Source organism: Notechis scutatus, chromosome 2 (assembly GCF_049901735.1).
Source record: "Notechis scutatus isolate UNSWTSFEM ecotype Mainland chromosome 2, rNotScu1.2, whole genome shotgun sequence".
Lineage (NCBI taxonomy): Eukaryota > Metazoa > Chordata > Lepidosauria > Squamata > Elapidae > Notechis > Notechis scutatus.
Window position 1 is genome coordinate 220262734 of NC_142010.1, and position 26330 is coordinate 220289063.

At 34.3% G+C, this 26330-nt stretch overlaps 1 protein-coding gene across 2 annotated transcripts in view; it reads left to right on the forward strand.

Moving 5' to 3' along the window:
* Positions 1–4666: 4666 nt before the first annotated feature.
* EFNA5 (ephrin A5) overlaps positions 4667–26330 on the forward strand; it is a 214438-nt gene continuing 192774 nt past the window's right edge. For both annotated transcript variants that reach the window (XM_026672979.2, XM_026672988.2), the window contains exon 1: positions 4667–6499. In XM_026672979.2, coding sequence (XP_026528764.1) covers positions 6375–6499 — 125 coding nt within the window. In that variant the 5' untranslated portion in view covers positions 4667–6374. The remainder of the gene's footprint in view (positions 6500–26330) is intronic.

A 26330-nucleotide genomic window follows, 5' to 3' on the forward strand; every position in this document is an offset into this window, starting at 1 on the left:
TTAATTAACTTTCTCTTTTACAATTTACCAATCATTATGCAGCTCTTGACGGCTGCGCACTCATGTTCTGCAAAGCTCCAGTTATGTTCACGCATCTCAGAAAGATGCTTTAGAATCAGCACTGCAGCTGCTACATGTTCTGATGATTGAAACAATGAAGGCACATCTGAAACGTCTCTTTAAAAAAATTCGTATGAGGAGACAAACAAGCATCTTTGCTTCTACTTGGATGTACCCCTCTACTCCCAACAGATGTGCAAACCAATTATATTATAATGATGATATTGTGTGGAACTTCAAATCTATAATTATTCAGCCTCTTTTCAAAACATCCTAGCACACTTATATGACTCTCCCTCCCACTCTCTCTCATATTATTGGCTTAGGTGAAGTTTGATGCCTTTCAATATCTGAAATCACTGAAAAGGAAGACAGTAAACAGAAGCTTGGTATACTGGAGAAATGTGATTAGATGGTGTATGGCTGAGTTGCCCTGCCTTCTACTTTAATACCTTTGAAGTTTCTAGCTCCCAAATAGCTGGTCACTAATCTCTGGGGAGAGAAATGAAATCATTCTAAATTTTGATAAGCCATTTTCCCATGGAATTTTTTTCCATTAAGCAAGAAAAATGTAAAGTTTTATTATACATTAATAAATAGAATCCTTTATTATACATTATATAATCCTTTATTATACATTAATAAATAGAAAAATTTAATGATGCTATTCATGATTATTCATGTCACCCTATAATTAATTTTCAAACATTCTCCTCAAGACATTTTCTGAAGGACCTCTTTAGCAAACACAAAATGCCTTGTGTACTCCGAAAGAACTGAGAATCAGTTCTTGGCCAGAGGGAGTCTTTATCTTTTTTTAAAAAAAAAGACATTCAAGTGCTCAGTGTCAAGCAATCAAAATCTATACCAGAGCAGGCAGCTTTCTAAAAGAGTTTCCTTACTTTAATAAAGTGGCAATAAAGATTGACACATACCTGTTTTATTTTCGTCCCCATGGCAGCAGAAACACTCTGAAGTCCATGCTGATATTGAGAAGGAACCTGCTCCTGTGATGGAAATCATTTTAAGGTAACTTCTGCTTCTTGCACATCTTAGGGCTGAATGAGTACTTTCTCATCCCCCCCCCCCCACAGTTGAGATTTTAAGTCAGCAAGTGGGAAAGCAAAGTCAGTAAGTTGTTTGCTTTCATCTTATCTTTACAAGATGAAGGCGAACAACTTACTGACTTTGCCTTCTCACTTGCTGGCTTTTTTCCTACTTTGCTGCCCCTTCAATCACAAGGCATAGATAACCATTGTAACCAAGATCCAGTGCAATTGCAAGTTTATATTTGAGGATGCAAGAACAGAGCTGATCCTAGGATCTGTGGAAGTCAATCCGTTTTTTTTTCCTGCCCTGGGAAATATTTATCTTTCTTTATTATCATTTAAGGCAAATTATGTAGAACTATTTAATCAAACATATTAAGTCTTTAAGATGCTACTTAATTGACTGAAACAAACTAACATGGCTACTTTTCTAAAAATAAATGCCAAAATGAAAGTCTTCTGAGACTGTTTGTCAATAGTCAACTGTACAATATGCTTTTGAAACATAATGTCCATTTTGTGTTTTGCCAGCTTCCCTTCTGGAAAAATGAATTTACATGCGCGTAGATACAAAAGCAGAATAAATATTCTCCATACAACCTCAATTAGCTGTGTGTTAATAGGCCTTATTATTGTGTATGTTACCAAAGTGAAAAAGCAAATATTCCTCTTTCAACCACAGGCATGGATTATTTTGGGCTAATTCACTAGTAGCAGGTAGCCCTCAAATTTTCTTTCCTCTGCTTCATTTTCTCCATTCTGCATCCTTAATTAAAATGGTAAAGGATGGGAATCAATAAGCTCTCTTCAAACAGCACAATAGCTTAAATGTGAATCTTGAGCCCAGTTCAAGAAATGAAAAATAATAGAAGGTAAGTGGATCAGTGAACTAATTCAGTGCAAGACATTTTTACGTTGAGTATTAAAAATCTGTAAAAATGTATTATTCCATTTTAAAATGCACTGTCTTCTGCATTTATTTCCTATTAACAACTCCTATGCCATGCACTCTAGATATAAGACATGACTTGTAAAATAATCTCTTTAGTAGGTCCCGTTTATTTTTCATTTTAGCTAAGGAAGAAGTTCCATGGAAGTATTTGTTGATTGTTAGCGTGGCAAGGGGAAGCATTGCAACTATTGTGTTATATTTGTTCGTATTCCTCAGTGAAAATTCTTTATTTCAATTTTTAATGCATGTTTATGCAGAATAACTCACTTCTTTAACGTACCTTATGATTCTAATTATAGGCAAAAGTCAAATATATTTATTGGCAAAAATAAGTAGCTTCAATAATTGTTTAATTACAAGGCACACAGATTAATAGATAAATGAACAAATTTAAGTCAAAAAACCCATATTAATTGTTTTGTAGTGGCACTTGCCATGAAAGCCATGGGGGAAAAAGGATAATGGATCCAAAGTTATTGTGCTATTGCTTCTGTTTATTCTTTAATGTCAATTGCTTGAAAATAGAACTATGACAATTGCATTTTGCTTGTAACCTGGTATCCTGTTAATAATTTATCACTATACCAACTTAACTCTATACTGGCCATCTTGGGCATAACTACAAGGAAAAAAACCAGCTTCAGCAATATGGAAAACTATAATACAGAATACGGTGGCATACTCTTCTGCTTCAGTGACAGCAAATATTATATTTGTTATCTATATTTACATCTATTATGGTATTAATTTGAATCTACCCCTCATGACACAAAATATATTTTGGTAGATTTGCATTCTCAAAACCTTTCCTATTCTTAGATTATCCGAAAGGGTTATTTCATATTTTTAGCAACTCTTAATGGATTTTTAAAAAAATACTGAAGTATATCTTACCTGGTATAGGCAAACTGATTGAAATAAACCCAGTGCAAAATGCCTGAGGTGTTGTCTTACAATTCACCACTAGAGGGAACATGGGCACTTTGAAACAACTGGAAAGCTTCAAAAAATTAGAGCCAGAGAGAGCAGTTAAAACACATACTTCTAGGGGAGGGCGCAGTTGCTGAAAAACTATTTTGTTATACTTGAAAGAACATTTCTCACAGAATTAAAAGTAATGCTGTTAGAAAGCAGGAAGGAAAACCCCTGCCCAAAATGTATTGCATGTCTTTCCCCAAGTTGTCAAAAGAACAGACACAAAGCAGGCTATATTCCTTTAAGAAAATTAATTTTATTTATTTATATATCAAATTTAGAGATTGCCCATCTCACTTACAGAGTGATTCTGAAAGGCGTACAATTCATTGCACTCCCTTTCTTCTTAATTTATTTTCTTGTATAGTCAAGTTCCACTTATAACTTGTGGAACAGTGTTTATTTTTAGTTATTGGCCTGGGATTTTGGTCTCCACTGGGGTAGTTTTTTTAAAAAAATTATGTGAAGGGGTGATGGGTGGATCCATATAAAAGTACAACACCTTAAAATTGCTTTCTGGAGAAAGGTCACCTGAGTCGGCTCACTAGCGGGGGTAGCATACAAATGCATCTGCCTGGAGGCATTAAGATATCTGTCCTGGGAACAAAGCTGATGAAATGGGACTTGCTAAGGTCCACAATTTCTCTCTCAGCAGCACATGCTCTGACATTACAGCTTGCATCAAAGCATGACATGGCATTAACCTTTTCTGGCATACTTTTTTTTCTGCCATGTCATTTGAGTTTGCCTTGTCCCCACCCAGGAATAAGACAGAGTTAAAGCACCGTCTTCTGTGATCTTTGTAAAGTCGAATAGGCTTTATCACCTGCTATTTTGGAAAGAAGTTAGGTAGCTGGCCGACCCTGGAAAAAGAGAGCAGGATATAGACAGCCAAGCACTGTAGTTTTTGCCGACTCAAGGATGGGAAAGGGTATTCAACTCAGTGAGAGGCTTGGGAACCTGCAAATGTAAGTGCAGATCGAGCAAAGAGCACTTTATTTTGAACCATCTTATGCAAACTTCCAGGATTGACCTGCTTTTTAGCAAGGCATCCATCGGGGAACAGAAGACTCCACGCAAATTGTTTACCAGATAGTTAAACTCATTTCTCCCCCTCCCCCTCCCTTTAAAAACAAATCACACTCAAGAGAGCCAGACTAAGCTGGCAGGTTGGGATGAAATTCCCGGATCTCGGCATATGATCACTTCCTTCGGCAGCCGATGCCGCATTCCTTCCTCCCAGATCTGGGTGAATGGCTTTCACTTGGTTCTCCTTTCACCTCCCTTTCCACGGGGAGCGCGAAGAGCTAAGAGCCAAGAGCCGGCACCGGGCATCGCCCTGCAATTCTGCCGCTGTTGCCCCGTGGAAACGGTTACCTGCTGCATCAAGAAACCACTTGGTATAATTCAATTAGTCAGGTTTTCAGAAGGTGGGCGAGTCTGTTTGGTGTAAGGGCGGGCCATAAGGCGAAGGAGACGCCTCTTTTGATAAGATCGGAGTCCAATCGGGTTGGAGGGACAGAAAAAGGGGAAAAGCAATCAATAAGCAAACAATCTGGGCTCTGACTGGCTGCTCCGAGCTTCCTCGTTCCCCTCCTCCTCAAGTAAACTGCCTGCAAAAATCCCACATGATCTACCAGCAGCGCTTTCGCTCCCAAGCCAGCCGCTTGCGCTGTTTTTGTGCACACGCACTGACATAAAACGGAGGCTTCCAAACCTGACGCGCAGACACATGTAGGATGTCTGCCACGGTCCCCGCATAGAGCATCTACGCAGCCCGTCTGTTGCTCACAGCCAGCTATCCCGCGAGCATCCCCGCTTTTCCTTGGTGACCGCTGACGATTTATACGCGGGCAAGAAACCGGTCGTTGCAAAAAAACAAAAAAGAAAGAAAGAAAGAAAAAAGAGAAAAAAGTGGGCGTGACTATTTAAAGACCCCCCCCTCCCCTTTCCCTTTCCTTCCTCCTCTTTGGCAGTGTTGACTTCTGCTCCTCCAATCCTGGCTGGTCCTCGCGGTCCCTGCCTGCCAGCCGCTGCATTCGACTTTTCTTTCATTTGCTTGGCGGACTGGGGAGAGAGGCGCTCCCCCGCTTCTTTCCACTCCCGCCGCGGCGATTTCTGAGAGCGGGGAGCAGCTGCCTGCCGGGCAAGCCCCGGAAAGCTTTCTTCCTCTTCCCCCATCGCCCTGCCTTTCTTGCTCGCCCTCTGATGTAGGCGTCTGCTGGGTTTCCTTGACCTCTTCTGCCCCCCCCTCCCCGCCTCCCCCGTTTTATTTTAATCCCACCGCCGCCTCCCTCTTTCGCAAAGTTGACATTCCAGGGACTCGGACCTCGCTTCGCTCCGGAGCCACTTGGCGAAGCTGGAAGGAGAGACCGCCTGCTCCCACCTCCCGGGGAGCGGAAAAGCTGCTTCCTCGCCCTCTCGGCGAAAGAAGCCCCGAGAGCTGGAAGACGTCCTTTCTCCCACTTTCCGCTTCTCATCCTCTCTTTTCCGAGCACCCCTTCCAGAAGCGAGTCGGTTGGGATTGCAAACTCCTCTCGATCCTCTTTCTCCTCCTTTCCTGCCGCCGGTTCTGTGGGTCTGTGGATTCCGGCCGGGTTTTCCTCCCATCCATCAGCCGAAGAAGAACGGAGCATCCCTCCCAGAGCGAGCCAGACGCTTCAACTCCGGCCTCCCGCAGCAGCAGCAGCAGCAGCAGCAGCAGCAGCAGCAGATAAGCGAGCCCAAGCGGCTGTCTGCTGCCGCCTCGGAAGCTTTGCCGCAGCAGCTCCTTCTCCTCGTCGGCCTCCATCTCCGCTCCCTCGGACCCTTCGCGCCAAAAGGCGGAAAGAAGAAAGTCCCAGAGAGGGAGAGCGCGGGGCGGGGGGAGAGCAGCCCTTTCTGAGGGGAGGGGAAGCCAGGACGGCGGAGCCGCCCATACCAGCGCTGGACGGGGGCAGGGCCGGTGCATGTCTCGCCTTAGGCTCCACACAGGACTCGCCGCGGTGAATGAGCGCCTCCCGCCTTCTTCGCCGCCGCCTGCTGCTGCTGCCCGTCTCGTCGCCCAGCTCCCCCTATCGGGGCACTCAGGCTCCCTACTAAGGATCTCTCCTCGGGACCGGCTTTTTTTCGGCGGGGATCTCCTCAAGCCTCCTCGTTTCCCTTGTACTTTTCTCTTTGTGTGTGTCCTGTGACTTTCTGTGGTTCGTCCTTCCTTCTCTTTTTTTCCCTTTCCTCCTCCTCCTTCCCTTCTCTCGGTGTTTTCCTTTGTTCTTGTTCTTTTTTTTTTTTTTGAAAAGACGCACACGCGCTCGCAGCTTCTCTGTCTCCCACTTCGCCGTGTCTTGCGGCGGGGAGTGATGTTCCACGTGGAGATGTTGACGCTGGTCTTTCTGCTGCTCTGGACGTGCGTCTTCAGCCAAGATCCCAGCTCCAAAACGGTGGCCGATCGCTATGCCGTCTACTGGAACAGCACCAATCCCAGGTAAGGAAGGAAGACGGCGCACTTTTAGCACCGGCGCAGTCTTGAGGGGTTTGGCACGGCAGCATTGTGCTTCTTTCAAAGGGGTACCTCGGGGAAACGGACAAACGACTTCTCTTTCGGACGCTCCCAGGGGCTTTTTGCCTCTCAAGTACGCGTAAGTGGGTGGGTGGGTGTGGGGAGGGGGGGAGAGACACTTGTTTGTGAAAAGAGCAAACTTTTTCTCGTAGTCATCAACCCGGGCATTGCCTAGAACCTCACTTCTCTTTATTATCCATGTCGCCTCAGTGATGAGTCCAGCTAATTTCTCCCTAATGACCTAGTTGTACGGCCGGCAAAATCTCTTCTTGGATCATCGGTAAATCACTCGCGAAAGCGAATATCGGTGGGAAACGAAACGTCCTGAAACGGCGTCCGCGCGCGCGATCCTGTGGAGGACCGGTTTTTGGTGTTTTTCTGCTTTGATAGGTAACAAATGTTATCGGGGGGGAAAAAAATCACCCTCTGGAAATTTTGAAGAGGCAGCGCAGCGAGAATTGCCGCGGTGCTCTGAGATTATGTCAGTCTGAAGTGTGTTTAGGTTTAAAATATTAAGCTATGTTTATATTTGTAGTCGCCCTGGGCTGCTGCGGGGAGACTCCAGTTACATGTAGCACCTGTTCTGAGGGCTCTAGAAAGCAGAACTGTTGCTCTTCCTCCCCGGGGTTCAGTTTTTTCCTCTTTGTTTAACAGGGTTAGTCTTGAGTAAGCTGGTTAAGTCAGACTAAAGGAATAAAGAGAACCTCCTCCTGCTTCCCCAAGGTTTTCAGTGCTTTCAGATGATCCTTGGTCTTGGAGGCTTTCCACAGCAGAATGACTCATGCTGTCAAGAGTATGCATTCACGTGCAGTAGTAGTTGGTGATGTTCTCATAGTGCAAAAGTAAAGTGTCCTGTCTGTAGCTGATGATTTCATGGTGATTTAGCATCATTTGTCAGTAAATGAAATTAAGGTTATTCTGCTATTAATATATATACATGCTTTATGTCCCTGAACATCCTCAATATAAAATGTTCAGTTGAAATTATGTAAAAACAACTTTTCTGTTGCTTCTTTGTTTCCTTTGCTTTAAAAAAAACAATTGTAAGTACAAATAAAACTTTGGGGGGGGGGTTGTTTCTTAATTCTGTAACAATTATAAGAGTGAGTCATGCAATTGGATTAGAAAGTTCTTTTAGGGGTCCGCCTCCCCCTGGTATTTTTCTTGTTTTTCACCAGCTGATAATAGTAATCCTTCCATTGCTGTTTGTGCATAAATAAGGCAACTGAATGTTGTGTCAACTTGTTAAAATGCAAAAAAGTTGTTCTAATATATCAGTAGGATTTTTGTTTTGGTTTTTTTAAACCTTATTGGACTAATCTAGGTTTATAGATGTTTTTACCTTATGTTAGCTTTGTGCTATGGATTCAGAATACTAGCATATTGATTCTGTTGTTGTTGTAGGTAATGTTTTAAAATAGTTTAGTAGTGCTTGCCAAAAACTGTTTTACTGTGTTTGATGGTAGAGAGAAAGTACACATTGCCAAGTAAAAAATAAAAGGTAAAAACTGTTTGTTTTTAAATACATCAAGTTTAGCTGGCTGTTCATCAAGTTAATTTTAATGTATTGTTTTAAGTAAAACAATACTTGAGGATTAGCAGTGAATATGTTCCTGTAAGTTAATTTCCTTGATAGTACTATTGTACTTCCAAACCCTGGCACATCGTCCCATCTTATTAAAAATAAAACTAGCTAAAATATTTCAACTAAAATAAGACAATTTTGTAATAGGTAGAGAGCTGTGGGAGAATTTGTGTTTTTTTGAATGATAAGTGTTATAGAATAAAAGTAACATGCTGAAATATGCATTTGTCAAAGGTGATGAAATAATAAACTGAATTTGCCCACTTTGCTTGTGAAAGCGGAAATGTTTGCTGCTTTGAATTTGACCAAATGACTTGCACATGTTGCTCTTTTGCTTAAATCAAAGCACAGTATTAAATGTTTTGTTTCTCTGCCAGTTGTGGTATCAATTAAACATGCAGTGTAGTGCAATACTTCAGTATAAATAATCGCTAGGACAGTGAGGTCAGAACTTGAACATTTAAACCAATGAACCCAGAAACCAGTTGTATTAGTGAATACCTTTTTAAACACTGCAAAGAAACAGACATGTACATATGTATTTTAAAATATCAGAAAGTAGTGGGTTATAGAACTTTATCAAAGTGGTTGATGGAGTGATACATTTCCTACCATATTACTGTATTAAAATGTATGAAATAGATTTTCTGATCTTAAATAGAATATGATGAAATTATATATTTTTCCATACGTTCATTCATTTGACTTACTTACTACAAACCTTTTTTAAGACAAATTCTAGATTTTAATACATTTTCCCAATTTATGTTTTATCATTGGAAGTTCAAAGCCCATTTATCATTGGAGTTTTAAAGTTTTAATTAACATGAGAGATATTACTTGACAAGCAGACTTTTATATCTTTTGTAAGTTTATGTATAGATTTCTGTAACAATTTCTGAGTTTATAATGCACTTCTAATTAGAATGTGTACCTGAATTTTATATACAGTTAATATACAGAATTAGAAAAAATAATTTAAATGGGATATACTAATAGTCTGCTGAGATTTAAATGAGTGCCCATTTACATTTTAATTAATTAAAAGTAATATATTACAAAAAATAAACATATACAAATATATGTAAAAACTGATGAAATTTTATTCTAAAATACATTTGATTATATTTTGAAAACTATGTTATGAATGCAAATCAAGTATTGAAGAAATTATGATTTGTAATGTTGCTATAAGCACTAATTATGAATTAAAATAAGTTTATTCTTCAAATGTATTCACAATTCTTAAACGGGTTGCATCATCTGTGCTATGAAATATTTGAAAAATTCTTTTAAAGCTACAGTTGGCATAGCAGATACTGTTAAGGACATATATAGACCTTAAACTTTAAACTCTTTATCACTGATGTCTATGATTTATGAGTCTGAATTCTATTTTCAGTTCTTCTAAAGTGATAAGTTTTATAATTTTGAGTACTGAAATATATTTTCCTGTCTATTGTGTTTCTAGATTACAGATACATTTTGAAAACTTGCAAATGCAGATATATTTGAGCACTATTTTATAGAAATGTATTCATAATTCCATCAAGAATTTTAAACAAAGTATGCATATAGTTAGTTTTTCCATTTATATAGTTAATCATATGAAAATGAAACATGTACGAAACCTATGGCCATTTAAGTATTTCCAGAGAAATATGGTAAATGCAAAAAAGGTATTCTTATGTGCAAGAATGATACTATGCAGTACATTCCTGTGCATGTTTACTAGAAATCTTTCCTTCTAGGGGATTCAGTCTAATATAATAATGTAATATTAGCCATAGATTCATTCATAGTAGTTATCACTACAATTTATCAGAGATTTGAAAAGGAATATGGAAGCATAAAATGAATAGCTTATCCTCAAATTGCTCTTCCTGTTAAAGAAACATTAAGAGATTCAAAGATAATCACAAAGCTGTAATAATGACTGTTCTTGTGAATTGTTTGCTAGTGAACTTAATTAGACTTAAATATATTATTATATTGAGACTGCACCTATGCTTAATTGTATTAGGAACTTTAAGCTGAGTATGACCAAGCAGGCTACTTTAGAATTATAACTTTTAATAAATTTCATGTTACATTAAAAGTGCTTTGCTATTCATAATGAAAGGTCATTCATATTGATAATATCTTATTGTGTGCATTTTTTTCTGAATTTTGGATATCACTTAAAGTTCATGACTTAACCTGTTGAAATCCTGTAGCAGATGACTCAAGTAGTTTTGTTCCCAATGGTGTATAAATTTTCACTAGAAAGAAATACACCTGTAATGTTATTTAAACATGTTTTAAATTTATTTTTCTTTAATAAGAATATAACACTTTATTTAATACAATAATTTTATTTTTAATAAGAGATCAGTGGTTTTATTTCAGGCTTTCACAGCATAAAATATTGGCAATTAAAAGCTGATGAAACCAGTCTCCAGCCCAGGGAATTTCTTATGATTAGAAGTGTATAGGAAAAAACTTCAGAAGTGCATTACATACTCTTTAGTTGGGCTGAAAATTGTTCTCTGTATACAGTGATTATCAGTACAGTCTAGCCTTTTGCTTTAGACGTCATCCATTCAGCAGCTACATAGACTTTACAATTCATCAGTAAAAGTAAAGTAAATAAACACATCTCTACTTTTACAAATATTCTTTAAGGATGTGTTTCGAAATTTAGGACATGGTGGCCTGTTTTATTGTTAGAAATAGCTAGATAATGTTCCTTACACAATATTTCTCTTCTTGCAGACCTAGCAGTCTGCCAGCTCTGAAACAAATAGAGTAAGTCCAACAGACATCCTGGGCTTTCTGCCTGTGTTGACTTGATCAGATAAATGTACACACAAGCACACAGGTGCTGACATTAAGGTTAGGGTGGGAAAAACATTGTTGAGAGTAGTTGCCTAGTTAACATTATACTCATACTTTTTAATTACACTGTATTTTATATTTTGTTTAGGAACTAACAAAACTAACAAAAAAGATATAATGATTTTACTGTTTGTGTTTAATGAGAAAACTAAGCATTTCCAGTTACGATGGATAATTCTGAGTTTATAGTTTGGCTTCATCAGGCCTTATAAGATAACTATTACTGATTATACATTTCGCTTCCATAAATTATTATACAATATGTAATAAAGTATGTTCCTTGAAATAAAGATTACTTAATTAAAACTAAGAATGATCAGATCTTATCCTTAGAAGCTGAATATATTGTTTTGTATAGTCAAATACTTTTATTTTTATTAGTTTTCATTGAATTATTGTTCAGTGCAAACTAATGTTACAGTAGCAAAGTTTGTTTTTGCAGTTTTAAAAACTCAAAATTGCTGAAAGCAACATTGTGCGATTATAAATCTTTTATCTTGTACATTTTATTTCAGTCTGTATGTTCTATCTTGTAGCTCTAAGTTGTAAATGTTAGTTTTATTCAGTCTAGTTTGCTGACCTATAATAAAGAATTTAAATATTACAACAATGAGCAATTCAAACTAAATTTCTACATTAAACATGTTACTTTTCAACTTCTAGATTATTAAACCATTTTTCCAGCATTACAATTCTAATGAGGCGTATGCCATTGAGAGCAGTTTCTTTGTGTGTGTATGTGTGTATGCGCATGTGCGTATATTTCTTCCATTTATGTTCAAATCTGTAGTCATTCAGAAATTAAATGTCAAATTTATACGACAAATGTTTTTGAAACCACTTTCTGCTGACCTTAGAGCTATTGATTTATCACCCACATGTAACACTCAACACATTCAATATTTCTTGTAGCTAGTCTTAAACTTGGGTATGATTCATGCACATTATTCTAAAAGCCACTAGAGATAGACTAGTGATTTTAAACAATTGCAAAACTAAGTCTATATTTCCTTCTTGTAAAGCAAAAGAGAGAGAGACACAGAGAGAAGGAATTGCTAATTAGAATATACCTTGTAATGAAGAAGTTGATTTTGTACCTAGTGCTGCATTAATCATGTAAATATAATGAGGTGTTTGGCTTGATTGCCAAAGAGATCCTCTATATCTGATAGTTTATAGATCAGTGAAAATGCCCTGCAAAGTCCTGATCTTTCAATCATGTGAGAAAATGTGATCAAATCTAAAAATGTTATTAATAAATGCAGAAGATAAAAACTTTGTTCTATTTCTTGTGATTAAAATACATTGTCCTCAGTGCCTATATGCTGCTAGTATATTTCTGTAAGCAGAACAGAGTGGGGGGAAATGGATTAGGTAAAAAACAAAGCCATTTATATCACTTAATTAAAAAACAACAACAGATCACTGACATACATTTAAATTGTACATGGTTATGGTCATATTGGGTATACTCAGCTGTTGTCGGCACTTCAAACTTTTCTGCATTTTCCAGTTACAAGCATAACATACGTACAAGAACTGTTCAGAGTACAAATTCTGTTCTTAATGATACGTAATAACCATGTATCTTGTGAACAGTACCTTCCAATTCTTTTTGACTCTAGCCTTAGCCCTAATTCTTTAAAAAAAAGACAATCCAGGTTAGAATATGCCACCATATAAATGAAAAACTGCAAGAAAATTTCCTACTAAGACTTTAAATTTTTTTTTTTAAAAAAAATAAGTAATTTGGTATGTCATAATCTCAAATGGCTCTATAATTTATTTATTAAATTTATACTCCACCCATTTTAACATTGAGAACAACTATTAGCACATTTGTTCATTTATTTGTAAATGTACAAATTGTTCTGGCAAAGAATTGTGTTACTAATCCATTGATTCAATTTCTAAGGGTAGTTTTCATCTACTAATTTTTTAGTTGTGTGAATCATTGAATTATTTTGAGTCTTGTTTATTATGAGTAACAAAGGGGGATGGAAATACAGCAAATGATATATTTAATATTTAAAATCAAATCCTAAACTATTGTACAAGACTCAAAAGCTATTATATTTTTATATAAATAAAGTAACATTCTTTGAAGGACCCCAGACAATATTTATGCAGACAAAACTGTAGTGATGAATCTTACTTTGTAGATTTCATTTTTTTGTCACTTAAGAGTTTTTGTTTAGAAATGTGGCTTTAACCAGCTTTTTTACTTATATTCATTTTTTTATGTTATGCCAATGAACTAGGCCTATATTTTAATGCAAAATGAACACTAAAAATTATAAAATATTGGTCATAAAATAACATTTCTTTTACAATCCATTTCTAGTCAGATCTGTTTGCTCAGTAAACTTAACATCCATTTCATTGAATGTGTATAGGTTGAAATATGATTCAGATGAACTATCTCTGAAAATGGAATTTAATTTAATGTATATACATTCCCATAGGGTGGGGAGAGGTGATTTTTGCTAGTTTTTTTCTATTCCCAGATTTAGATTACGACTAACTGTTGGTCAAAGATGTTGAAGAGGAAGGAGAAATTTGTAAAAAGCCTTCTGTTTTCTTCAGCCAAAGCTTCTGCTGCACTCAGTATTCTCTATTATGAAAGACCTAATTTTATACCTACCAGTTTTAGAATTATTAAAAGTTTTATAATCTCCTATACTCATGCACCATCAACAAATAGTAATGGTTCAGATTATAATAATGCTTTTTATAATAATCTCTTTTATGTATTTTTAATTTAAAGCATTCTAAATTTTGATATACATTTACAGGGAATGAATACATAAAAATAGAGTGATAATAAATAGATACATAGAGAGATACAAACCACACATACTGTATACAGGATGTATCAAAAGCCCCTATAAGCTAATCAAAATCTTTTCTTAATGTATCTTTTCAGAAAAAATGAACATTCATAGGTCATGTATCAAGTGAGAAAATATTTAGAACAAAATGGCAACCAATTAGTACTTTTAATATAATTTATATAACAACTGATGGGTATATCTAAATATATATTGAACATAGTTTTTTTTTACTTTAAATTTCAAGATGTTCAGTTGATCATTATGTCAAAAAGTGATGCTTATAAATCCTCTAATTGGAAATTGTGGTATATGATGCTAAAATGTTTCAAAGAAGGATTACATTTGAAAATTTCCAGTTAAGGTGAATTCGTTCTTCAATTAATTTTGAGATCTGCCCAACAAATTAGTATTAGAAATAGTTTTAACAAAGGTAAGGTAGTGACAAAATCCTATACATTTCTCATACTCATAGAAAAAATAGTATTTTGTAACAAATTAGTTTAAGAATACAGGATTTATTTAATAATTTTTGTAAAGAGGGATTAGTTTGAAATGAATGACCTGAAACATAAGCGGAACTTTTTTTTTTTGCATTGCATCAACCAGTGTAAGGTTGTATTGTAAATGAAGGCTTGCATATCCTCTGGAATATGATTTGAAAGAAGGGCGTTGGAATTTGAGATTGCGCACCACCTCTTTGCTATAATTTCAAGCAACTTGAGTTTTTTCAGGCTTTGTGATGGAATTTTAAGAAATTCATTCATTAAAATTTTATGGGATTCCAGAAAACATCTTTTTTTGCATTGATGTGTAAAAAATATATATGTTGCTTTATTCATCAGCAGACAGGTACTGTGCATGCATAAGCTCTGGAATATTTCTTCCAAATCATAGTTCTAAACCAGAATAACACTAACTATATCATTCATTCATGCAATCAATCAATCAATTTCCACCTAACTCAACTGGATCTGCTTGCAATTCTAAAATTATAAAAAATTAAAAGTAATGAAGCAATATTTAGTACCACACATTCTTGTTTGTTAGAATTCTAGGGCAGTTCTTCAAAGAAAACTTTTGTAGAATAATTTTATTTATTGGTGAAAACAAGGATTCATAATCTTTGAAGAAAAAAAATATTTGTTGCTTTGCTTCATATATTTTGTCAAAAAAATAATAATTTTTTGGAAACTGATATCAGTTTTTTTGTCCATATGCGTGCATTTATATTTTGTTAAATGCATTTATTATTGGTAAATTCATTCAAATCAGACAAGCCAATAACATGTCCATGCAAGACAACATCATTCTTTATTTGTTTACTCTTGTTGGTTCAGTGCATTTTGCCATTCTTTAGCAGCTTGGCTTATTAAAAATTAGTGATCCATCACTAAGAGGGATACAGTAGTAGTGTGGCTTCTTAGAGGAATTTTGTGCCAAGCAACAAGAAATAATAGCAATACAAGAGCTGCCAAATGTGTGCCTTCTAATTCCTAATTAGGAAACAACTAGAGCTGACATTGTAGGAAGAGGGAGTTTCTTCTACATATCGAATAAAAAATACAGAAAAGGAAACAAAAGGGAGAGAATAGTCAAATATTAGCTACCACTGTTTATAAGACTTTTCCATCAGTTCAGTTTGAAAAGTAAAATAGATCTTGGGTTTTGTGAAATAATGGTCACTGATGCTTTCAGATACTTTAACATATTAATAAACAACAGCTTCAGCAGAACATAAGGATGAAGGGTCTAGTCCTTTCCCCCCAATTATGTGAGCAATGGCGTATGAAAGTAAAGCAACATATCAATATTTCTGCTAGCAGGGTTGGTCTTGGCACAGACTTTATCATAATTGTGATGCCATAATTAGCACATTTTTAATAGTACAGTGGGAAAGGCAAGAGTTACAACTGTCATGGGATTTTTTTAAAAAAACCCTCTTACACTGCTGTATTTTTGTTTGGCATTTAATAAAAAAAAAAATCCAAGATAGAATACATGTGCATTTTATTTGGCTGTATTTTAAAAAAAGCTGTTAGGAAAAAAAGTATGATTTATAGTTTCTAGTTATTTATGTATTGATTCAGACTTGTATGTTGCCTCATTCTATAGAATCTAGGTAGATTACAAGTATAATACAGATGTAACACCGAAAAACAATCTATGTTAAAATGAAACAATAATCGGAACATTGAATCATCCATCTGCCAACTACTCTAACCACGGCATGGCATAACATTATTCCTGGAAGGTTTTGTAGAAGAGTAGCATTTAACTCTTCTTTGTACATAATAGGGAATAAATCACCTTGATTTGGAGATATAAATTATTCCAAACCTGTCTTATTTCTGAGGTTCCACTATGCCTATTTCTCTTAGGAACTCTCATCAGTCCCCACTTTTAATTGGTACTATTGGATGAGTTAAATTTAATCAGTTGGACACAAAGATATTGTGAACCCAACCCATTTAAGATATTACAAGGAATCACCAGTAGCTAGAATAAGTTGATAACTGGTGCAGCTCTTACTGTAGAGGTATTAGGTGACTTTGCCAACTCCTAACAGATACAGTAGCTATTTTCTTCTCCAGTTGCAGCATCAGAGTGGCCTTTGTTCTTTTAATCAAGTTATGGTAATTTTTTAATAATAATTTAATGGTATTTTCTTCTCCACTTGTATCAAGTCAATTATTCTTTGTTTTATTTATAAATGTACAAATACATACTTAAATCTAATAGCTGTGAGGGAAGTAGCAGTGAATTCTGAGGGCTGAACTTAAAGGTTGCTTAGTTTACAGCATGCAATTGCAATTGTTTTTTCCTTATCACAATTCAGGAATGTTGGCATCCATACAGTCACATGCATGTAAGAGACTTTCTTCTTTCCACCACACAGAATTATATTCCCTTCAGTTTTAGTAAGGTTTTGAGTAACTTTCGGGATATGTTGAACCTTTGAAAGACGTGTTTTGGAAGACAGAATTGCATTGTAATATTTTTACAGATTGCTGAAACAATTACAATCCTTAATTAAATGTTTATCTAATATCCATTTACTTGGTATCTGCTTATCTAAGATAAAAAAAAGTCTAATGGAACTTACTTTTACATTGTTATATATCAGATTCAGACAACAAATCCATGTATCGGGCAGTTCATTTTATTTTCCAGCTGCAGGCTTTATGCAATATGAAATACCAGCATAAGGGGCCAGTATGACTCATGTTTGTATGTCAATCGCTGATTTTCTGGGTATACAAATTGCTGTTGTAGGAAAATAGGTAGGACAATAAAACCCCGAAACATCCAGAAAGTCTTTTACATTTTTGCCATACAAAATATTATTTTGTAATTGAACTCTTCATTTTCAAAGGTCAGATACCTGCAGAACAATATGTGTATGCACAAAGGAATTTAGCTATATTTTTGGTAATAAAAGAAATCATTTGCTTAAATTCACAATACATATTTATCTCGTATTTTAATTATTGCCTGCTACATTTATTACTAAAATACTAAAATATTTTGCAAAATATTATGTTATACATAATAAATGTGTTAATCTCTGGCATACTATAATACAAACATTCATTTTGCTTCAACAGATTTAACAGAATTAGTATTTTCAAAGTCTATAGCTATGTAACTGTTTTGGGTATCTGCAAGTTTTAAATCCCCAAATAAATCCATTAGCAGTATGAAATAAGTAATCAGTGAAAACATAAACAAGTTGGGATTTGATAAACTTAACATTGAAATCCTGGGCATGTTTAAGCAAAACAAATTCCTATTGTTTTCAAATGAGATTCACTTTCTAGTAAACATGTTTAGAATTTCAACCCATTTTAACTGCTTCCATGTTGCAGACATTATATGAAAACAACACCAGATACATCAGCTAAGTTTTTGTATAAATTTGGTTTGCATTTGGAAAGTTATTTGTTAAAATAAATAACAGTTCTGATCGCATTGACAATATGAGATCTAATGTTTTAAAACTGGTGTTTTTACCATACAGATTAAGGACTTTTGTGTTTGCAAATTGGATATGTAACAGAGTCTCCCTTGGAATACATAGGTATTTTTTTAAAAAAGCAAACTGAGCTAATAGGGATTGAAATCCATGCAATGACTTAAAATAGCCTTTGCATGATAAGATTTGATCTGGATTGCATTTTCCATAAATTTGAATTGAGAAAATATGCAGTTGCATTTCATAAACAAAAAGCAATATTTAGTTTGACTTTAAATTATTTGTTGCAGTCATAAAACACTAGAAATTATTCTTAATTAAAAATAAACAAATGTATATATTATATATTTTACACATTTTGGTACCAAACCCTTAGAAGAAACATATATAAGAAAATGTTGAGGATGACCTGGAGTATATGAGGTTTTTATCAGCTTCTAAATTGGGATTGGCCTCGCTGGAACCCTCTGAAATTGTTCTGTGAAAAATTGGTGCAATTGTGCATAATAGCATTGGATTTTGATAAGGAAACAAAGAATATTTTTTAAAAATCTGATGCTTTAAACTTTGAATAAGATTTAGGTAAAGGGTTATAATGCTCCCAAGTTCACAAGTGAACAAAGCCCCAATCATCAAAACTCTTCCTTTCAACAAGAAACAAAAGAAAAACTGTGGGCATTAATTGCCAAAAAGTTGCAAAAGCAAGGGAATAATTTTGCAGATTCGCCCCCTCCGTTTGGTTCAATAATTATTGGGTTCCAAAAAATAAGGTGGTACAATTTGTACTGGAAACTAGTACTATTCAATGCATAGCATGGGAATTGCTTTGTATTTTCTAAAAATTAAGATAGTAAAATAGACTAGAATAGAAAGCCTGTGGGCTACCATAGTAACTCAAAATAGGATATGACCCAATTTTTAAAAAGCTGATTTAATGCAATCATATAGTCATCCCTGACACCTTCACTGTTAGTAACTAAAAAGTACTGTGCAGAAGAGGGATATTTTTAATGTATTTATTGTAGTGTGTAATGTATTTATTGTATTGTACTGTGCAGAAGAGGGATATTTTTTAATGTATTTATTTTATTTTATCCCTTCTCCTTTAGCAATAAATATTACCTATTTGGGCCTAAAGCATAATTGTGGCTTAATGTTAGTTATTTTATGAAACAAATTATATAGTATGCTATCAGATACTTTATTATATAGTATACTATCAGATACTTTATTATGTCATACTTCAAAATAATTCTCAAGATATTGAAATTAAGGAATTCTTAAATGCTAATTTATATTATTAAATAAATAGTTCATAGATTAAGTGGATCTCTCTCTTATTTTCCAGTACCTAAGGCAACATTTCTAATTTCAAGAGGGATTTTGCACTAATATGGGGATCAATTAAACAGTTGTATGCTGATGGACTAATTAGCGTTTAGGTGAATAGATAGATGAATTGGTTTTTATCTTACCTAAGGAAACCCAGGTGTTTTCATGCAATTAAAACATTCATAACACTTTTCTTTTTAAAAAGTGCAGGTGAAGAATTTATTCTGCTAGATCACTCTCCCTCAATCTTGAAACAGTTGAACAGTTGAAGAGTTAAGTTTTTGAGATCTTTCAGATATGCTCAATTCATAAAAGATCCAATTTTTTTTAATAACCCTAGCAAATACACACACATATTAAATAGAGGATTGCTTTCCATTGCTTTGGCAAAGCATAATTTTCAGAAAGTTACAATGGACTTAATATTAACTCTTTCTAGGGTTTAAAATGTTCCTGTTCCTCTTTCTTTTGAAAAGGGATGCTTGAACATCTCTCAGTGCTTTTAATAATTGTAAAACCTAGTCCCATGAATTATGATCCTTTTTATTTTGTAGCGGACTAATTTATTTGGATTTCTGCAATCTCACAACAATGGGAAAATTATCTAGATTAAATTGTTAGTATTTAAAGCACATTCTTTTTAATGGGATATTTCCAAGGCATGGGGCTAGATAATTTAAGGAATTGCCTCTCCCCAAATATTTCTGTCCATCATATCAGGTCTGACAGGAAAGCCATGGTCTGGATCCCCTCTACTTGGGAATGTCGTCTGACGGTGCCCCGGGGAAAAAAACCTTTCTGATGTAACTTCTTTCTTTAGAACATCCTCCTCCTTCTAAAGATTAGATTAGACCCTGACCCTGCTTAATTTTCATGAGGCTTAAATACATGGTTCTGTCACTAAGCTTGGAGATTTGGATCTGTAATAGAGCCTGTACAACGGTTATATTAATTGCTATTGCTATTTTCTTGTTCCTTAGCTGCTGACTGCATTTGTATGGTTTTTATATTGTATTTTTGCTGTTATAATTTTTAATATTTATTACTTCCCAGAGACATGCATTTGAGATGGGTGGCTGTATACATTGAAATAATAAATATTAAATGAATTTCTAATAAAAATTACTTTTTTCACAATACTACCATTTTGTCAGATGATTTGTTTTACCATTTGATTTCTATACTAACTTTATAAGGTTCCTACATCATAGCATTTTCTTATAGTTACACTTTTATCCCCAGTAAAACATATAATATATTCAGTTAGTATGCTATTATATGAAGGGTATGTATCCAGTTTTTCTCTATAGCCACATATTACTTGTGTTATTCCTATGAATTTATAAGAGTAATATTATGTTCATATTTTAGATGAATTGTTCCAGGTGATTTCTTCTATAAACCTCTGGCAGTTTGGTATTTTATCCTTTTTGGCAAGCTTCCCTAATAAATAATTAAATCTGAAAAATTAATTATTTTATTTATGTTATCATTAGAATAATTACCTAAATCATCCATTTCATTGTGTTCCTCCTTTTTTATCCTTATTTTTTTCCTGAACCTTTTTCTTAATTGGTATTCATATATGATTTGTCTACATTCTGCTTATATTTTTGGTTAAAATAAGATATATTAATCTTAGATCTAATTGTATATTCTGCTTGAGGCTATTTGCATACCAAATCTAAACTGCTGCAAAATACTGATAGGATCTGTGAGCTAAATTCTTTTCAAATATATCTTCAGCTATTTTAAAAGCCAATTATTTTTCCGTAGTCACACACCACAGCCAAGATTGAAGTATGCATCTGTTAGGAAAAAGTAATGGTACACATAAAACACAGAACACAGTTGAATTCCATTCTACTCTATTGAGAAGAAATGGATGTCGTCGTTATGAAGGGTAATAGCTTATTTTAAATTTTTGAAATTTTGAATGCTTTAGAAATAGATTACTTTTTTCTGTAATGGAACAGATGTATGTATATACATTTGTGACCTACTTCACATTTTAGACTTTTCTGTAGTAAGGGGCACTTACATTAACTTTCTCATGATGAAGGATCAGAGATAGGAAAACTGAAGAATAACCTTGAAGAATGCACTGGAATGATACCCCCTCTTCCCATCCCATAAACATCAGGCTGCCACAATTTGACTACGCTTTAGAAAAGCTAGTAAGACCTATCCAAAAGGTGTTTTCTCCGAAAGACAATGGGAGTTCCTTGATTTTTTTTCCTTTGAAAATATTTCGCTTCTCATCCAAGAAGTTTCTTCAGTTCTAACTGACTGGTGGGGAAGAAAATAATATCCCCAAGAAAGTCCAGTTGCCTTTTGGAAAAGGCACCTTTTGGACAACCATGACCTGGATGATTGAGTTTAAAATTGTTTTTTTCCACAAGCATTTGGGTCCAATTGAGTGGAGTCCACTTTTAATTGTTTCATTATTGTGCCAAAATAGTACAGATTTTGGAGGAAGGAATAATTTTTCTGCTTTCCCTTATAACCATATAATCTGGATTGCTATCTAGCTGCCCTTGTCACGTCAAAAAATAAATAGTTTTATTCTATGATTTGCAGTGTTTTCTATAATTGCCATCTTATATTGACAGTGCTTTTTGTCTTTTAGTTCAACTCATTTGTAGAAATTACTTTTCCACTGTATTTATTTAAAGGAGCATGTTGTGTGTATAAAATTGGTTTGTGTTTAATAAATGTAGTTGAGATACACATAATTATACATTGATCTTTTTCGGTTGTACATTTGAATATTTCTAACCATGCTCATGCATAAACAAGTACTGGTAAAGAAATCATCTTGAGGTGATAAAACATAGGACTCTAGTGCTAGTTTTTATTCTGCTTAAAGTAATACTTTAACTTAATGTTAACACAATTTCCTAAGGTGCAATATTAAGTACTATTTGTATTACTATAAAGCGTAAAAAATTACAGTATTCTAAACCATTAATGTTTTTATACAATATCGTGTATGGCTTATTAGTTATCTCGAATAAATTGTGGTCTAGCTGCTTTTCTTCTTTAATAAAAATAGAAAAATACGGAATGGATTGAATTTATTATAGAAATCAGTTTGATTTAAATACACTGTGTTTTGATTATAACTCTACAAATAAAAATCAACAAATAATAGAAGTATTATGGTTGCTTATTAAGCATGAAAATTGTGGTAAGGTATTTAGAAGTATGTTAAAGTATTTAGAAGCATGTTAAAGTAGTTTGGAATTATCCAACCAGCAGTAGTTTCAATTACAGATTATTTTAATCAGCTCCCTGAATTAATCAAAATAGATCAAATAATTTTCCTGTGAAATTCAACTTTGTTAAATTAGTTTGCTGATAATATGGAGCATAATGAATTATCAAAAAGATAGGACATATTGTTTCAAGTAACATATTTTTCAGTGGGTGTATTAAATAATAAATATGAACAAAGCTAATTATGCCTTTGAATAGCATATTTATTTAATTCAGTCATTTGTTTAATGTTATTAATACAGTTATGCATGCTTTGAAAACTAATAGTGTTCTATATTAGACAAGCGCAGCAATTCTCTTCATTAAAGTGACCTGGTCCTTTTTAGCTCCTTCATAAATCTTAAAATACATAGCAGTTTTGAAAGGAAATTAACCAAAAACATTACTGTGAGTCTTCAAGTAGCAGTACCACACCAAGACTGTCTTTCTGTCTGCCTTATATAACCACCAATCTTACTTAAAGTGATTCTGGATGGCATACAAGAAGGAAATAAAATCCCAGAATAAGATAATGATAAAAATATAGTTGATTATTGAAAAAACATTTATTAAAAAAATAAGATATTCAAATTTGACAGAATGAGTAAAATATAAATCTCACCCAACAGTCTACTTCCAGAAAAGCAGGGATTAATATTAGACAAATGAGTAGAAAACAATACCCTAATCAAGGAACTTCCAAGAAAAAACACTCATCCACACTTTTGAAATTGGTAATTTAATTTAAAAGTGGATAGCTTGTATGTCATGAAGTTTATATACATTGATCTCAGGGAACTGCATGATAAAGTGGCATAATCAATCTCTTATAATCACATTTTATACCAAGTAAAAATTTGTTCAGTTAGCTAGTTGTATGCAGAATACACCAGAAGTCATGTTATGATAGAAAATTCTGAAATTCATTTTCATTTACGAAGGTTTTCTTTTTACATGGGATAGAAAAGCTTAAAGATTTGACTAAGAATATAAACCTCTAAGGAGATGCCATTACAGTTTGTTAAAAAATAATAAGTTAATAAATTAGTAATATGTGAAAGAAATCCTGGCTTTATAACCTGTTACATGAAACTCAGTTTTGTGGTGTGTGTGTGTGTGTATTGGGGCAACAGAGACATTAGCTCTTGGACAAATATTTGCTTGAAGGAAGAATTACAGTTGTGCAAAAATAGCTAGGGCTTATGTAAAATATTAGTAATATGTTATTCTGCAATCAATATATCTTCATAAATGTTCTTGCTTTCAATACAAACTGATTTTATTCTAATTAATTGGCTTTTACAATAGATCCCTTAAGGACTATAGTATTTTTTTTTCTATATAGAAAATTTATCCTATTGAACTCATGAGTAATGATTGTACAAAGTTGAATTGCCTTTCTGTGATGGTGGTTTGAGAAATAATTATTTCTCTGTTTATTTTACCGGAGGACCATAGTAAATGACCAATCAAATGTTGTTAACAAGTTAAATTAGAATATAGTTTTCAAGCATGATTCCGCAGTACTTTAGAATCAGAGGCAAAAAAAGTCAATTGGAAAAAAATAGGACTATCTTCATCTTCTCAAACCAAACTTCTTTTCCTGGGAATTGCACCAGAGCTGTTGAGGTCCATCAGCTGCAGTAATCCCAGGTGCTTTGAGTTGCATGAGTGTCCTATGTACTCCCAGGTACTTTTTAGCTTTAAATCCAAAGGGACTTCACATAGCGGATAAGGGAAACTTATCTACGATCTTATCTAATTGAAAGAACTATTCTTAGCTTCCGTTTACCTGTCTATGCCTTGTGTCCTGCTTATTAGATGAAAAGGACCCTTTCTTTCGTTCTTTTGTTCTTTCTTTCCCTTTCTATAGTTTGGTGGCTTAAAAATGTATATCCAAAAACCCATGTAGTTTGGACTGGTTAAAAAACCCTTTCATGAAAGTTAATAGAAGATAAAGGAGTGTTACAATGTAATGTTTGTCTAAAGAATTTGATCCAAGGTGTCCATCTGTTTCTAATGGAGGGTGACAAGGAAGGTTTTAAGAAGTCATCCTATTCATTGTTTCCAAATACAAAAGCCTTCTGCCTGCATTGTTCAACTTTCTGCACCTCTTGTGAGGAGCCATGAGCAAAGCGCTGAATGTTTTATTAGCTCATTCAAACATTTTTTTATGTTTATATGTTTTGTGTTTTTATGTGTTTATGTTTGAATGAGCAAAGCGCTGAATGTTTATTAATCAACTCTTACAAATGAAAAACCTTTGCAAAGAAAAAGTAAGAGTTTTATATTTTTGATTGTTTTTACACAAACACATTTTAGGAGTCTTCTGTGTGTTTGGGGAAACTTCAGATTCAGTTTGGATTTTGGGTTCTCGATCTATTCTTTCCAATTCACTTCATTTTAGACTTTCTGTCCCAATATGTTCATGAGATATTTTAGAAATGCAAAGAAGATTGAACAAGAGCGTGTGTTTTGTGTTCTTTGAGGAAAAGGAAAACAGCAGGGAGAGGAATACCTTTTGGGAACTGAGGCAAGGAAACCTAAGCTGATAAAACATGACTCTTCTCCCCCTACTCTCTCCCCAAGGGAAGTTGTTTGGATAACTTGCCCTTTTCTAAATTCTTTTCTCTTTCTGTAGCCCTTTCCTCTTTTCTCTCTCTTGTCAAGCCCACTTCATAAACGGTAGCAGCTGGAGATCTTTTTAGTGGCATTCAGGGATTACTGCCCTTCAGGATTTTAATAAGCTTCTATGCTTGAAATGTCTGTAAGGGTGCTCTCTGAGACAATTACCATTCAGGGCCAAGAAGTGAGGACCCTTCAGAGGCCCAGATGGTTGTGGTTCTGCATGTGAGCAGATCGTATTCCAAGAACAACAGCTCACTGGAGCAAAGAAGGGGAGGGAAGTGAGGCACCCAAAAAATAGAGAATGAAATAATGTGCATGTGTATACTGAGATTCATCATATAGCCAGGTTTTCTATATAATCAAACAAAAAGCTCTAAAATATAAAGAAAAAAGTTAATACTGTTTTAAAAAGTTAAATAATTCTACTGATTGTAAAGTGTTCAATATGTTGTTTACAAATTGAGTTACAGAACTTTAGAATTTTTATTATTTTTCATTTCATTTCAGTATATTTTAGTTCTAAATGAGCAGAATATTTTACTCTTTACTAACACAAAGAGGAAAGAAAGAAAGAAAGAAAGAAAGAAAGAAAGAAAGAAAGAAAGAAAGAAAGAAAGAAAGAAAGAAAGAAAGAAAAAAAGAAAGCTGATAGATCACTGTCCAGGACACATGGAAATAGTACTGATAGTCCTTTTGTATAAGAAAATATGCTGAGGAATGATTTTTAAAATCTAGAATACTGTGCAGATTTTGAAAAATAAGATGGCTTTGACAAAGAGTCTTAAAAAGATGGATATTTTTGCTATGGCATTCTGAAAAACAAATTCTTGTGGAACATTTCAAAAGTTGCTACTCTATGTAATCATTTATCTTATTGTAAACACTCCTCTGACTATTGCCCATCTATCATTTTAGCCACATGTTGCCATGTAATGGATGTATCTATTTCTGGCTTAGTTACAATAAAATATATCTGTTTAAATCTTAATCAAACCAAATTTTAGATTGACTGGAATTTTGGAAGTCAGGCTTTAAGTGAAAAGAGGTCAAGAATAAGAGAAACTGAAGTCCTTTGTATCTAATTAAAGTCCTGATCTTTTGATGTCTAATGAAAAAGTATCCATTATGTTTTACCTTTATCCTAGCTTATTTATTATATTGTAACTCAACATAATAATGCTGTGATGCTAAAATGCAGAGAATTCGTGATTAAACCAAAGTTAACAACAAGAAGGCTTGTGATGTAAAATTATAAATTCAGCTGTATAG